The sequence below is a fragment of the Hemiscyllium ocellatum genome, chromosome 19 (genome assembly GCF_020745735.1).
Source record: "Hemiscyllium ocellatum isolate sHemOce1 chromosome 19, sHemOce1.pat.X.cur, whole genome shotgun sequence".
Lineage (NCBI taxonomy): Eukaryota > Metazoa > Chordata > Chondrichthyes > Orectolobiformes > Hemiscylliidae > Hemiscyllium > Hemiscyllium ocellatum.
The window spans coordinates 47,698,635-47,714,065 of record NC_083419.1 but is presented as its reverse complement, the minus strand read 5'-3'; the positions used below and the strand labels follow the sequence as shown (position 1 = coordinate 47,714,065).

Below are 15,431 nucleotides of genomic sequence, written 5' to 3'. Positions count from 1 at the left end.
GCAAGAGAAGGCTAACTCCACCAAGAGGAAGATTCAGGGAGAAATATCCATCTAGAATGTCAGTAATAATGTAAACATCAATAAGGACATCTTCATTTAAATCTGCAGACTATATCCAAAACTGTAACCTTGGAAGATGCTGTGTGAGAGTTCAAGTGAGTGGGGATATATTCTGATTGGAATAAGAGATATTTTCAACATCCTGCAGCTTGCTACTGAATGATGGAGATTATGGAAATGCTCTAATCAAAAACAGCCAACAAACCAGTAGATAGTGAGCATGTAGCTTTGCTAGGGACACAGGCTTTACCATAGTTTAGGATACTGCAAATTTCATAAATAGTACTCTGCAAGTACCACATGTCAACTCTGCATTATACTAGAATCAACATCAGACAGAATTTCCCTAAACATCCAGATATGCAACCAAAGACAGCAATTTATAGAATTCCACACGACATATCTTGGTGGAGTCATGCAGAGTCATGAATTCATTGTGTATTATGCATTGAACCACCATGGAAACCATGAGTAGCTAATGGCAACATGGACAAAACCACAACAAATGTGGCTCACAACTCCAACATAAACCTAATATATGTATGCAGCATGCATATAATAAAAGCCAAATGACCTTACAGAATGAATTACAGCAGACCACCGATGTGTTGAAACAACATTTTTCACACTCTGAATTGCAAGGAAGAGCCCCTGCAGTACTCAGGGTAAACCTAAAAATATATGCTGTTCTGCAACATGCTGCATAACTTTGCCATCATGAGGCCAACAAATACACAGCAATCAGTTAAGGATTTGGAGCAAGGAGTGAGAAAGGGAGCAGGAAATCAATACAAACCCCTCTGACCAGTCTGTTTATGAAGAGATCACTAGAATGAAATAACAGACATCAGAATCCTTATTCCCAATTCTCCAAAAATCCCACGTTTTTTTCATCTAAATTTATAAATGAAACCATGTCGTACTGCACAGAAACATAACTAATGACCATTAAGTATTCCTTGCATACTCATCTTCAGTACCCTTGTCTATCCTAGAGATTCTACACTGCAACTTCCGTGGCTGCTTCATGGCTGGTTGCAGCTGCAGGTGGTTTTGGAGGCTGACAATGAACGGTCGGCAACAGGCACCAGAAAGAGGAATAGGTGGATCAAGACTCCCTTCCTGAGAAAAAGACAGAAGGTTTCTGCTCCATGAGGTCACCACCATACTCTCTGGGCAGCACCTCAATAATAAGTAATTTACTGCAGAAGTTGATCAATTGGACCAAAGGGCTGAGGAGTGGCAGATGAAATTTAATTTGGATAATTGCATGGTATTGCATTTTGGTAAACCGAACAAGGGCTGGACTTCTACAGTAAAAGGTAGGGCTCTCGGTTGTGTTGTCAAACGGAGAGACCTAGGCTTCGGGTACATACTTCTTTGAAATTTGCATCATGAGCAAACAGAGTGGTAAAGAAGGTGTTTAGCATGCATGCCTTCATTGCTCAGACTACCGAGTATAGGAATGGGGACGTCATGTTAAGGTTTTACATGGGGAGACAATCTTTGGAATACTATTTATAGTTCTGATCATCCTGCTATAGGAACATTAATGTTAAATCGGACAGGGTTCAGAACAGATGCACCAGGATGTTGCTGGGACTTGAGTTTTAAAGGGAGGCTGGATAGGCTAGGACATTTTTCACTGAAGCATAGGAGGTTGAGAGGTAATCTTACAGAGGTTTAGGAAAATCATGAGGGACAAAGATAGACCTGGGTGTCCTTGTCCATGAATCACAAGAAGTTGGTTTGCAGGTACTGCAAGTAATTAATGTGGCAAATGGAATATTGTCATTCATTGCGAGAGGGATGGAGTTTAAAACCGGGGAGGTTATGCTGCAGCTGTATAGATTACTGGTGAGGCCAACTGTGTACAGTTTTGGTCTCCTTACTTGAGGTATAAGTATAAGCACAGGAGTGGGTGCAGGTGAACCTCACTAGGTTGATTCCAGAGTTGAGAGGGTTGGCTTATGAGAAATTGAATAAACTGGGACTCTACTCATTGGAATTTATAAGAGTAGAAACATAAAATTATGAAGGGAACAGGTAAGATAGAAGCAGGGAGGTTATTTTCACTTGCAGGTGAAACTTGAACTTAGGGACGTAGCCTCAAAATAAGGGGAAGCAGATTTAGGACTGAATTGAGGAGGAAGTTCTTCACCCAAAGGATTGTAAATCTGCAGAATTACCTGCTCAGAGAAGCAGTTAAGGCTACCTCATTGAATGTTTTTAAGGCAAAGATAGATTTTTGAACAGTGAAGGAATTAAGGGTTATAGTGATCAGGCAGTTAAGTGGGGAGCTGAGTCCACGAAAAGATCAGCCATGACCTTATTGAATGGCAGAGTAGTCTCAATGGGCCAGAAGGCCAACTCCTGTTGCTATTTCTTATGCTCATGTTCTGAAAAAGGTGAATAAGAAAGATCTATTCCTTAAGGTCAAAACTAAGACAAATATTTTTAAGGGTCTGTTTCTGAGTGTGTGAATCTATAACTGCACTGACATCTCTCAAACCTTTTTACAGATTTTAACCCACAGCTTCGTTGGCCATAGCTGACCTTGCATGACAGTAATGAAATATTGCTGCAGCAATTATTGAGTTGCTGTTGCTTGTACTGCAACGGAAACTACAGCACCAATTGCAAGACAATGCTTTATGGTTGGTCCACAAATGTGCAAATTGAATTGGACACCATCAACCATGTTGAGGATGATCCTTTCTTGCTGTGGCCAGGACGGCATGACATCAGCATTCGCCATGGGCTCACAAATGGCTTATCAGCTCCATCTTAGTTCGATAGGCTCTCCTACAGTGAGGATTATAGAGATTGTGGATGGAGTGTTGATTCAAACAATTATCATGTTTTTCTGCTTCCTACACTATTTGAACCCTTCACAGTGGATCCAAAATGCATGTTCGCCAAACATGCACTATCTCATCCTCTAGTAAGCCAGCACTGCTTTCCTTGCCCTCTGCCATTGCTTAGTCCACCCACACTTTTTCAACCAAGACTCTCGCCCACCCTCTGACGACCCCTTCACCCGCCTCAACACATCCCATCCACCTGGACACCCCGTGCTGGCCTCTTACCCGCCCTCGATCTCTTTATAGCCAACTGCTGCCGCGACATTAACCGACTCAACCTGTCCACCCCTCTCACCCACTCCAACCTCTCACCCTCAGAATGTGCAGCCCTCCACTGCAACCCCAACCTCACCATCAAACCGGCAGACAAGGGAGGCGCGGTAGTAGTTTGGCGCACCGACCTTTATACCGCTGAGGCCAAATGCCAGCTCGCGGATGCCTCCTCCTATTGCCCCCTTGACCATGACCCCACCTCCCACCACCAAACCATCTTCTCCCAGATCATCCATAACCTCATCACCTCAGGGGATCTCCCATCCACCACCTCCAACCTCGTAGTCCCACAACCCCGCACCGCCCGTTTCTACCTCCTGCCCAAAATCCACAAACCTGACTGCCCCGGCCGACCCATTGTCTCAGCCTGCTCCTACCCCACCGAACTCATCTCCGCGTACCTCGACACGGTACTGTCCCCTTTAGTCCAAGAACTCCCCACCTACGTTCGGGACACCACCCACGCCCTCCACCTCCTCCATGATTTTCGCTTCCCCGGTCCCCAACGCCTTATCTTCATGATGGACATCCAGTCCCTGTACACCTCCATCCCCCATCACGAAGGACTCAAAGCCCTCCGCTTCTTCCTTTCCCGCCGTACCAACCAGTACCCTTCCACTGACACCCTCCTTCGTCTGACTGAACTGGTCCTCACCCTGAACAACTTCTCTTTCCAATCCTCCCACTTCTTCCAAACCAAAGGAGTTGCCATGGGCACCCGCATGGGCCCCAGCTATGCCTTTCTCTTCGTAGGATATGTGGAACAGTCCATCTTCCGCAACTACACTGGCACCACCTCCCACCTTTTCCTCCGCTACATCGATGACTGTATTGGCGCTGCCTCGTGCTCCCACGAGGAGGTTGAACAGTTCATCCACTTTACCAACACCTTCCACCCTGACCTCAAATTCACCTGGACTGTCTCAGACTACTCCCTCCCCTTCTTAGACCTTTCCATTTCTATCTCGGGCGACCGAATCAACACAGACATCTACTATAAACCGACTGACTCCCACAGCTACATAGACTACACCTCCTCCCACCCTGCCCCCTGTAAAAACGCCATCCCACATTCCCAATTCCTTCGTCTCCGCCGCATCTGCTCCCAGGATGACTAGTTCCAATACCGTACAGCCCAGATGGCCTCCTTCTTCAAGGACCGCAGATTCCCCCCAGACGTGATTGACAATGCCCTCCACCGCATCTCCTCCACTTCCCGCTCCTCCGCCCTTGAGCCCCGCCCCAACCGCCACCAGGACAGAACCCCACTGGTTCTTACCTACCACCCCACCAACCTCCATAACAGCGTATCATCCGCCGTCATTTCTGCCACCTCCAAACAGACTCCACCACCAAGCATATATTTCCCTCCCCTCCCCTATCAGCGTTCCGAAAAGACCACTCCCTCCGTGACTCCCTCGTCAGGTCCACATCCCCCACCGACCCAACCTCCATTCCCGGCATCTTCCTCTGCAACCGCAAGAAATGCAAAACTTGCATCCACACCTCCTCCCTTACTTCTCTCCAAGGCCCAAGGGATCCTTCCATGTCCGCCACAAATTCACCTGCACCTCCACACACATCATCTATTGCATCCGCTTCACCCGATGTGGCCTCCTCTATATTGGGGAGACAGGCCGCCTACTTGCGGAATGTTTCAGAGAACACCTGTGGGACACCCAGACCAACCAACCCAACCACCCCGTGGCTCAACACTTTAACTCCCCTTCCCATTCCACCAAGGACATGCAGGTCCTTGGACTCCTCTTCCGCCAGACCATAACAACACGACGGTTGGAGGAACAGCGCCTCATCTTCCGCCTGGGAACCATCCAACCACAAGGGATGAACTCAGATTTCTCCAGTTTCCTCATTTCCCCTCCCCCCACCTTGTCTCAGTCGAATCCCTCGAACTCAGCACCGCCTTCCTGACCTGGAAACAGGCCCTTCGGCCCAACAAGTCCACACCGACACTCCAAAGAGCAACTCTACACTTAACACTATGGGAAATTTAGCATGGCCAATTCACCTAACCTGCACATCTTTGGACTGTGGGAGGAAACCGGAGCACCTGGGGGAAACCCACGCAGATATGGGGAGAATGTGCAAACTCCACACAGACAGTTGCCCAAGGTGGGAATTGAATCCAGGTCCCTGGCGCTGTGAGGCAGCAGTGCTAACAGCTGTGCCACCGTGCTGCCCTGACCTCTCCGCCCCCACCCCACTCTGGCCTATCACCCTCACCTTGACCTCCTTCCACCTATCACATCTCCATTGCCCCCCCCCAAGTCCCTCCTCCCTACCTTTTATCTTAGCCTGCTGGACACAATTTTCTCATTCCTGAAGAAGGGCTTATGCCCGGAACGTCGAATTTCCTGTTCCTTGGATGCTGCCTGATCTGCTGTGCTTTTCCAGCAAAACATTTTCGGCTTAGTCCACTCACACCCAGTGTCTCACTATATGACGGCACCATGCTCTTCCATTCATTTTGCACCAAAGCACAGATTTCACTCATTATGGCCACATATGATGAAATTCCCTTTAACAATTGCCACATACTTGCATCTTTATTATTAAAAACATCTTCATAATGGTGCAACACATTTTAGGTTACTTCCTGTTGTTCCCACTGCAGGATCCATCTAAAGTAATGGTTCTATGGCTTGTAAAGGGCACTACATTATTTAGCATTTTACAAACCTTGTCCTTGCACTTCAAGTCGACAGATTCCATTGGTTTGCCTTGCTGTTGACCAAAGAGTTCAAGCAGATTATCATAATTAGTGGTGAGAACCATTGTTCCCCTATCCATTAATTGAAGAATAGCATCCAAGAGCATAGGATTCTGTATGTGACAGTTAAGATTATCAAACACTTCCATTAGACAATCCTGGAAAAAATTTGGCTTGGTATCTCCTGTACGCTAAAAAGAAAATAGAAAAAAAATTAGCACTCCAGGAAACAGAGTTAAAATGCACTATGTTAGTGCTCAGAATTGACAAGTAGTTGCTTATTTTGTTCAAGGCAGACAAAGTTAGTCTTCAAGTATTTACTTTTATAATTGACAGAAACTTAGCCATCTAACTTTGAACATATGGAATAAATTGCTGTGCAACTAAGCCCGCAAAAAGGTAGTTAACATTAATTTTAAAATTTGCTTTGCTAAACATATTACTTTGATGTTGGATTTAGAATTATAATCACTATATGCAAGTCCAAATAGTCTATAAAATTAAACTCAGCAATTCCAAACACTTCAGCAATCTAAACACCCTACTTTATTTTCTGTCAGTCAACAACTTCCCATTCAAGTGCCACATTTCATCTTGCATTGTGCTTAGATGTTTACTAAAAAACTGCATTTTGGTACAACAAACTGGAGCAGGAGTTAATAATTAATGAATGGTAAGGTCTTGGATAGTGTAGAATAAAGGCATCGAGGGTTTCGGGTAAATAATCCTTTGAAGTTTGCATTACAAGAGACAGGATGGTTAAAAAGGTGTTTAGTACACTTGCCTTCATTGCTCAGTCCTGAGTATAGGATTTGGGAAGTCATGCTGAGGTTGTACAGGAAATTGGTGAGACATCTACTGGAATACTGTGTCTAGTTTTGGTCACCCTGTTATAGGAAGGATATCTTTAAGCTGGAAAGGATGCAGAAGAGATTTTCCAGAATGTTGCCAAGTATGGAAGGTTTGAGTTATAAGTAAAGGCTAATAAGCCGGGACTTTTTTCACTAGAGCATAGGAGATTGAGGGGTTACCTTAAAAGTTTATAAAATCATGAGGGAATGAATAGGTGAATGGTAGGTGTCTTTTCCCTGGGATGGGGGATTTCAAGACTATGCAGCATATTTTTATGGTGAGAGGAGAGAGATTTAAAAAGACAGGGTGGCTCATATGTGGAATGAATGTCCTGAAGAAGTGGTGAATGCAGGCACAGTTACAATGTTTAAAAGATATTTGGATAAGTGCATGAATAGGAAGGGTTTGGAGAGATATGTGCCAGGAACAGTTACATCTCCAAATCAGCCAAACATGAAGTGCCTCTAAATTTGTACATTGTCGTTGATTTGCTGGTTATTGCATTAATCATTAGCAACATCCTTCATTGTGATTTTAACTACTTTTCCTTATATTTGTTCTTGCAGCTTGTGTAAGTCAAAATACTTCCTTTAATTATTTTAAATAATGCAAGTGAGTAGTCTTCATCTCTAACACCTCAAGCAATTCCATTTGAAACGAGCATTGTCATGCTTAATTTTGCCTTCAGAGCTCAACTTATCTGCAAATTTAAATGAAAGGTATGTCCCACAGTGCTTCACAGGCATATGATAAAAAAAGTATGACTTTGAGCCACATTAGAGATCACATCATATAACTAAAAGCTTGAAGAAAGTAGATTTTGAGAAGGGTCTTAAAAGGAGGAAAGTGAAATAGAGAACCAGAGAAGGACAGAGTGGGTACTCCAGAGTCTCGGCAATTGAAGCACAAGTATCAAAGATGGAAGAGGGCAGAATTAGAGGTTTTGTGAAACTGGAGGAGATGACAGAGATAGGCAGGAACATTGCAGTATAGGAATCTGAAAACAAGGACAAGACTTTAAAATCAAAACTGGGAGCCAATTAGTGACCAGTGAACATGGGTGATGAGGGAATAGGATATAGTTATGACATAGGCAGCTGATGTTTGGATTGCCTCAAGTTTACAGAGGGTAGAATAAAGGAGACCAGCTGCAACAGAGTAATAGTTCAGTCTAAAAGTAACAAAGGCTTCAAAAAAGATTTCAACGGCAGTACTTCTGGGGCCGGGATAAAGTCCAGCAATAAAAAAATGGAGGTAGAAATAAGTGGTCTTAGTGATGGCATGAATAGAAGTTTGGAAGCTCAGAATCATATTGATTCTGAAGATCATGAACTGGTAGCAGGACGAGAGGTGGAGTTCCTTGCTAGAGAAGACATTAGGACAGGCGCCTAAAACAATGGTTTCAGTCTTCTCAATATTTAATTGAAGGAATAGTCAGCTGTGGATCTTTGAGAAACAGTGTTATAATTTAGCAATAGTGGAGTAATCAAGAGAGACAATGGTGAGGTAAAGCTAGGTTTTATCAAGATATAAGTGATAACTAAGTCTACCACTGTGCCACTGAGGTGCAGCATTTGAATTAGAATTAGGAGGGGACAAAGGATAGATTTTTAGAGGATACTACAGGTTGACATGGAAGCAGGGAGATAAGTTGCTGCGATTGATTCTTTCATTATAACTGGACAGATAAGAATGGAAGCAGTCTCAGTCAGCTGAATGATCATGAAGAGACACAGAAGAGCTTGGTATGGCAAACAAAGGTTGCAGACAGGTCAAGGAGGACAGAGATGACATGACATGTCTACTATTGTCACAGTTACACTGGATGTCATTTGTGACTTTGCTAAGGGCTGTTTTGGCATTGTGGAAGGAGCAGAAATTGATAGGAGGGCAGGATTCAAATACAGTTTCAGAAAAGACAAAAACAGATCGGAGGAACAACAACAAGAAATCACTCAACTTTCATAGTTTTTCCATTAATGAAAGCTTCTCGATGATAGTTCTCAATTATTTTTAGATTAGATTAGATACAGTGTGGAAACAGGCCCTTCGGCCCAACAAGTCCACACCGACCCGCCGAAGCGCAACCCACCCAGAACCATTCCTCTATATTTACCCCTTCTCCTAACACTACAGGCAATTTAGCATGGCCAATTCATCTAACTTGCACATTTTTGGACTGTGGGAGGAAACCGGAACACTCGGGGGAAACCCATGCAGACGCTGGGAGAATGTGCAAACTCCACAGTCACCTGAGGTGGGAAATTAACCTGGGTCTCTGGCGCTGTGAGGCAGAAGTGCTAACCACTGTGCCACCATGCTGCCCACTGGCACCGTGCTGCCCGTTGCGTAATACAACACAAGCCATGTTTCCTATTTTTTAGTAGGAGAGCAGTGTTTTTGGGTGATAATGGGTTAATACTTGATTAAATGCAATACATTTAGATTTTATTGTAACATGTACTCAAGTACAGAAGTATAGTGAAAAGTTTTCAATGTAGCCACATGCGGCACAATCTTAGGTACAAATGCCTATGTACAAAAACTTACAAACAAGGTAAAAAGAAATAAGGAACAAAGTTAAAAGTTAAACATTACAACCATTCTTGGTACCAAGTTGAAAATGAAAAAAATAAAACTAAAAGTTCAACCATTGCATCACAAGTGTTTAGCAATGCTGAGACCGCACTTCCTACAAGGGCTCAATCTCCTCAGTTTTGGCATGCTTTCTCCACATTGGCTTGATCTCTTCTGCTCTCATTGTTGCTGCAGATGTCAGGAAAACCTCCAACGCCATGTTGGGCTCACTCCTGGGATCTCAGGCCACCAAAGCCCCCATCCGCAACAGGCCTCAACTTCATTTTTGTTCCATGCACCGGGCACCAGGGACTCACCAAGTGTTCTGAGTCAGGCCCCCAGCTACTGCCTCACACTAGACATCTAGCTAAATTCAATGACATCACCAAGAATGACAATGTCATGAGTACTCAGTAGAAGATAAAGAAAGTTTTCATGGAGGATTGATACTTCCCATATTTCGCCACCCTTGCCGAGAGAACATGCCAGAACAATGATGTTGGGGAGAGAAAGAGAATGCTTCAGTGTCAAAGATTAATTTGAGAGAAAAGGATATTAACTGAGGAGAGTAACAACATTAGTTAATGTGAGGCAAGAAGGGAATTAGGCAGAATTCTGGTGGGAAGAGGGCAAAGGGAGAAAACTGTTAGGAATTAGATATAGTGCTTGGAGCTAAAAGGATCAAAGGGTATTGGGAGAAAATGGGAAGCAGATACTTAGTTGAATGATTAACCATAATCATACTGACAGACTCAAAAGGGTTAAATGGCTACTGTTGTTCCTGGTTTCTAAGACAGGAGGTTTCCTGCACTAGGTGAGTTCAAAGATAATCTGAAAAGAGATAAGAGAAACCTAAAAAACGTTGCAAGTGAAAAAACAGAACATTTTGGAAATACACAGCACATTAAATGGAACTTGTGATAATATAAAGTTCACAATTTAAATAACTTCATGTGTCGAAAAAATCAACAATAACTGTTTTTCAAGATGAAAAGGGACAAGAAAGGAATTAAAAGCAATATGTGAATTAACCATCCCTGGGATGGAGCAACATAAACCGGTTGTTTCCTGGAAGAGAAAAGATAACACTGCTTGATAAACTACTCCTCCTCACAAATGGGCAATTAAGATTGCCTACAGAAGGAATGTTCTGAAGTAGAGGATAATTGCAGGAAAACAGACAGCTAAGCCCAAATATAACAAGAAACAGAGAAGCTACTTCTGATAAAAAGACAAACTACAGACTGGAGGTCTCCAGAAGTGTAATCTATTTTGGGGATGAAAGAATCTACTGAATCATCATAATGTCATGCCACAAACTTGAAAGAGGAAAAGAAAACATACAAGAATTCAACACCAGAATAATTCAGGAAAAGAATAATACTCCATTAGGAACAAATCCTGGACACTTCCATAGACGGACACTATTGGTTAGAATCCTGGCCAGATACAACCATTAATCAGGTAATAGCCAAGTTGAGTGTGAGGCTTAAATTGCTCATTGAGGCGTCTTTATTTTCTTTGCTACATACAATAAATTTTAAATTATTGTTTCAGTAATTGATTGTCTGAAAGATTTCTTAATAAGTAGCCGAATTAAAGATAATTTGCTATGTGTTATATTCAACAGACCTTTGGAGATAAACAGAGTTACATTTCACGCTGATAATCTTCCATCAGAACTGGGAATAGAGATAAGGTTTTAAGCGGCAGGGGTAGGAAAGAGGAACAAATAAAGCATACATCTGAGAGAGGATGCAACACTGGAGACATTAAATGACAAAAGAGCTGGAGTTCTGGGCCAAAGGAAATGCTAATAGAGCAAATAAAATTTACAAAACATGTCAAAGATGTCACTAGATACAGTGTGAATGGCAGATGATGAACAACTCTACCCCCTCCCCATCCCCATCCCAAAAAGAGAAGAGAAGAATTACAGTAGAATGGAAGAAAATGGGGACAAAGATTACAGACTGAAATTGTTGAACTCTAATGTCCAGACAGCTGCTAAATGCCTGTTTCAACAGTGAAGTGCTGTTTCTCAAGCTCATGTTAAGATTCATGCAGACTGCAACAGGGCAAGGATAAAGAGGTCTGCTTCAAGGTGGAAAATTAAAGTTACAGGCTACTGAAAGTTTAGGGTCATGGCTGAAGACTGTACAAAGGTGGTCTGCACAAAAGTCAAACAAACCACATTTTGTCTCCGCATTGTAGAGCAGCAAATACAGTACATCACATTAAAAGAATTACTAATGCACGCAAATTACTACTAAACCTTGAGGGTTTGGCACTTTGGATGATGAGGAGAGATAAAGGAGTAGGTGATATAACATTTACATTTGAAGAGATAGGAAAGGGAGTATTGGTGTAGAAAACTACATCAGGTGGTCATTGGGAAATTGGGCCAGTCAAGTGATGAAAGAAAAGCAGAAAGGAAAAAAAGTGTGTTTGGTTCTGTTGGAGGTGGTAGAAATGGTGAAGGTTGACCAGCTGAAGCCGCTGTTATAGTAGAAGGGGAGTACAAGGGGAACCTTAACATTTTCCAAGAGGCAGTTGTAGGGGTGAGCAGTGTGGGAAATGAGGCAGAAAAAGTGGAAAGCAATCCTTGGTTGAGGAAAAGAAAGACATGTCAGAAGCATTGGTTTGGAAATGTGACAAATATGACAGAGACAGAAACTGGGAGAATGGAATCAAGCTCTGAACAAAGTGTGAAGAAGTGTTGTTGAGATAGTATGTGAGATAGTAGGTTTATAGTAGGTATAGGCTGGAAGTGTGTGCCCAGAGATTGAGACAGTGGCGGGGTGGGGGGGGGGGGGGGGGGGGGGAATGGTGGTGGTTGGTAGCGGATGACGACTAATTGGGCTTCAGTTTGAACAAGTAGTGGAGTGTCTACAGACCAGTATAATGGGAGATGGAGAAATTGGATAGCTATGGTGAAGATGATGGAGAACAATAGAAGATCATGGATGTATGTGGAAAGTGACCATACATGGGAGAAAACAAAAATGTCAGGATAGAAAGAAATCAGTTCAATGGGGCACAAAACGTTCAAATGTTTAGACTACCAGGACAGAACTTCTTGTGTATCTTGGGAAAGAGGTGGGAGCAGGCTGTTCAAAGGTGAGGAACTAAGTTTAGAGGCCAAAGGAAGATCTTCACAGTAATCAGTGTCACGACAATCCTGATAATAGTTTGGTGTTCAGTTGTGTGGTTATCCAAGAGAAGAATCTGAAAGTTGGCACTGAGCCTTTGCAGTTTGAAGTTCTAAGGGAAGTTTGACTTAATGGTAGTCTCAACATTAATGAAAAAATAGCTCCTGAGCTCCACATACACGTTGCTGGAATGAAGTTGCAGGCGGTTAAGAAGAGCTCAAGAATAGGATCTTTAAGAAAAATCCAGAGTTATTTTTGCATTTCTGGAAATTAGGGAACAGCACCAAGGAGCAAAAAATAGCTGTATGACAGATATGACAGTTAAGGGGTAAAGTTGAGTTTAAAACAAAGACACATAACATGAAGCTGTGGTACATCAGAGTACACTCCTGAAGCAAGATAACATTATTTTGAAACAGATTTACTAACCCACGCCCATCAGCTCTTGATCAATAGGGGTTGATGGGAAGGATGAGAGCAGTAACAAATTAAAAATACTATATATGAATGCACGAAGCATTAGACAGAATGCACGAAGCATTAGACATAAGATGGATGAGCTTGAGGCTCTTTTGGTAATTGGCAGATACGATATTGTGGGGATAACGGAGACGTGGCTTCAAGTGGACAGGGCCTGGGAAATGAATATTCAAGGCTACACGTGCTATCGTAAGGACAGACTGACGGGCAGAGGGGGTGGGGTGGCCATGTTGGTAAGGGAGGATATTCAGTCCCTTGCGCGGGGGGACCTAGAGACAGGGGATGTAGAGTCAGTGTGGATACAGCTGAGAAATACTAAGCGTAAAAAGACCCTCTTGGGAGTCATCTACAGGCCCCCAAACAGTAGTCTGGATGTCGAATGTAAGATGAATCAGGAGCTGAAATTGGCCTGTCGCAAAGATATTACTACAGTTGTTATGGGGATTTTAACATGCAGGTAGACTGGGAGAATCAGGATGGTATTGGACCTCAAGAAAGAGACTTTGTGGAGTGTCGCAGAGATGGATTCTTAGAGCAGCTGGTGCTGGAGCTGACCAGGGAGAAGGCAATTCTGAATCTGGTATTGTGTAACGAACCAGAATTGGTCAGAGACCTCGAAGTGAAGGAGCCATTGGGAAGTAGTGACCATAATACAATAAGCTTCAATCTGCAATTTGAGAGGGAGAGGGTACAGTCGGAAGTGTCAGTTCTTCTGTTGAATAAAGGGAACTATGGAGCTATGAGGGAAGAGTTGGCCAAAGTTGAATGGTGCAATACCTTAGCAGGGATGACCGTGGAGGAACAATGGCGGACATTTCTGTGCATAATGCTGAAGTTGCAGGATCAGTTCATTCCTAAAAGGAAGAAAGATCCCAGGAGGAGGCATGGGCGGCCGTGGCTGACGAGGGAAGTTAAGAAACATATAAAGTTAAAAGAGAAAAAGTATAACATAGCAAAGATAAGTGGGAAAACTGAGGACTGGGAAGCTTTTAAAGAACAACAGAGGATTACTAAGAAGGAAATACGCAGAGGAAAAATGAGGTACCAGGTAAACTGGCCAATAATATAAAGGAGGATAGTAAAAGCTTTTTTAAGTATGTGCAAGGCAAAAAAATGGTTAGGACTAAAATTGGGCCCTTGAAGACAGAAACAGGGGAATATATTACGGGGAACAAAGAAATGGCAGAAGAATTAAATGGGTACTTCAGGTCTGTGTTCACTGGGGAAGACCAAGCAATCTCCCTGAGGTAACAGTGGCTGAAGGACCTGAACTTAAGGGAATCTATATTTGCCAGGATTTGGTGTTGGAGAGACTGTTAGGTCTGAAGGTTGATAAGTCGATAGATTCGGGATCAGTTCCTGAGGATTGGAGGGTGGCTAATGTTATATCACTTTTTAAGAAAGGTGGGAGAGGGAAAGCAGGAAATTATAGACCAGTTAGTCTGACCTCAGTGGTGGGAAAGATGCTGGAGTCTATTATAAAGGATGAAATTACGGCACATCTGGATAGTATAACAGGATAGGACAGAGTCAGCATGGATTTATGAAGGGGAAATCATGCCTGACTAATCTTCTGGAATTTTTTGAGGATGTAACTCTGAAGATGGACGAGGGAGATCCAGTAGATGTAGTGTACCTGGACATTCAGAAAGCTTTTGATAAAGTCCCACACAGGAGGTTAGTGAGTAAAATTAGGGTGCATGGTATTGGGGGCAAAGTACTAGATTGGATTGAAAATTGGTTGGCTGATAGGAAACAAAGGGTAGTGATAAATGGCTCCATTTCAGAATGGCAGGCAGAGACCAGTGGGGTACCACAGGGATCCGTGCTAGGACCGCAGCTTTTTACAATATATGTTAATGATATAGAAGATGGTATCAGCAATAACATTAGCAAATTTGCTGATGATACAAAGCTATGTGGCAGGGTGAAATGTGATGAGGATGTTAGGAGATTACAGGGTGACCTGGACAAGTTAGGAGAGTGGGCAGATGCAGATGCAGTTTAATGTGGATCAATGTATGGTTATCCACTTTGGTGGCAAGAACAGGAAGGCAGATTACTACCTCAATGGAATCAATTTAGGTAAAGGGGCAGTACAGAGAGATCTAGGTGTTCTTGTACACCAGTCAATGAAGGCAAGCATGCAGGTACAGCAGGTAGTGAAGGCGGCTAATAGCATGCTGGCCTTCATAACAAGAGGAATTGAATATAGAAGCAAAGAGGTGCTTCTGCAGCTGTACAGGGCCCTGGTGAGACCACACCTGGAGTATTGTGTGCAGTTCTGGTCTCCAAATTTGAGGAAAGATATTCTGGCTATTGAGGGAGTGCAGCGAAGGTTCACAATGTCAATTCCTGGAATGGCGGGATTACCTTACACTGAAAGACTGAAGCGACTGGGCTTGTATACACTTGAGCTTAGAAGACTGAGAGGGGATCTGA

At 43.2% G+C, this 15,431-nt stretch overlaps 1 protein-coding gene across 3 annotated transcripts in view; it reads right to left on the bottom strand.

Annotated features, from left to right (window-relative positions):
- LOC132824965 (protein FAM118A-like) overlaps positions 1 to 15,431 on the bottom strand; it is a 61,683-nt gene that overhangs the window by 16,413 nt on the left and 29,839 nt on the right. For all 3 annotated transcript variants that reach the window (XM_060839889.1, XM_060839890.1, XM_060839891.1), the window contains one exon: positions 5,898 to 6,119. In XM_060839889.1, coding sequence (XP_060695872.1) covers positions 5,898 to 6,119 — 222 coding nt within the window. The remainder of the gene's footprint in view (positions 1 to 5,897; positions 6,120 to 15,431) is intronic.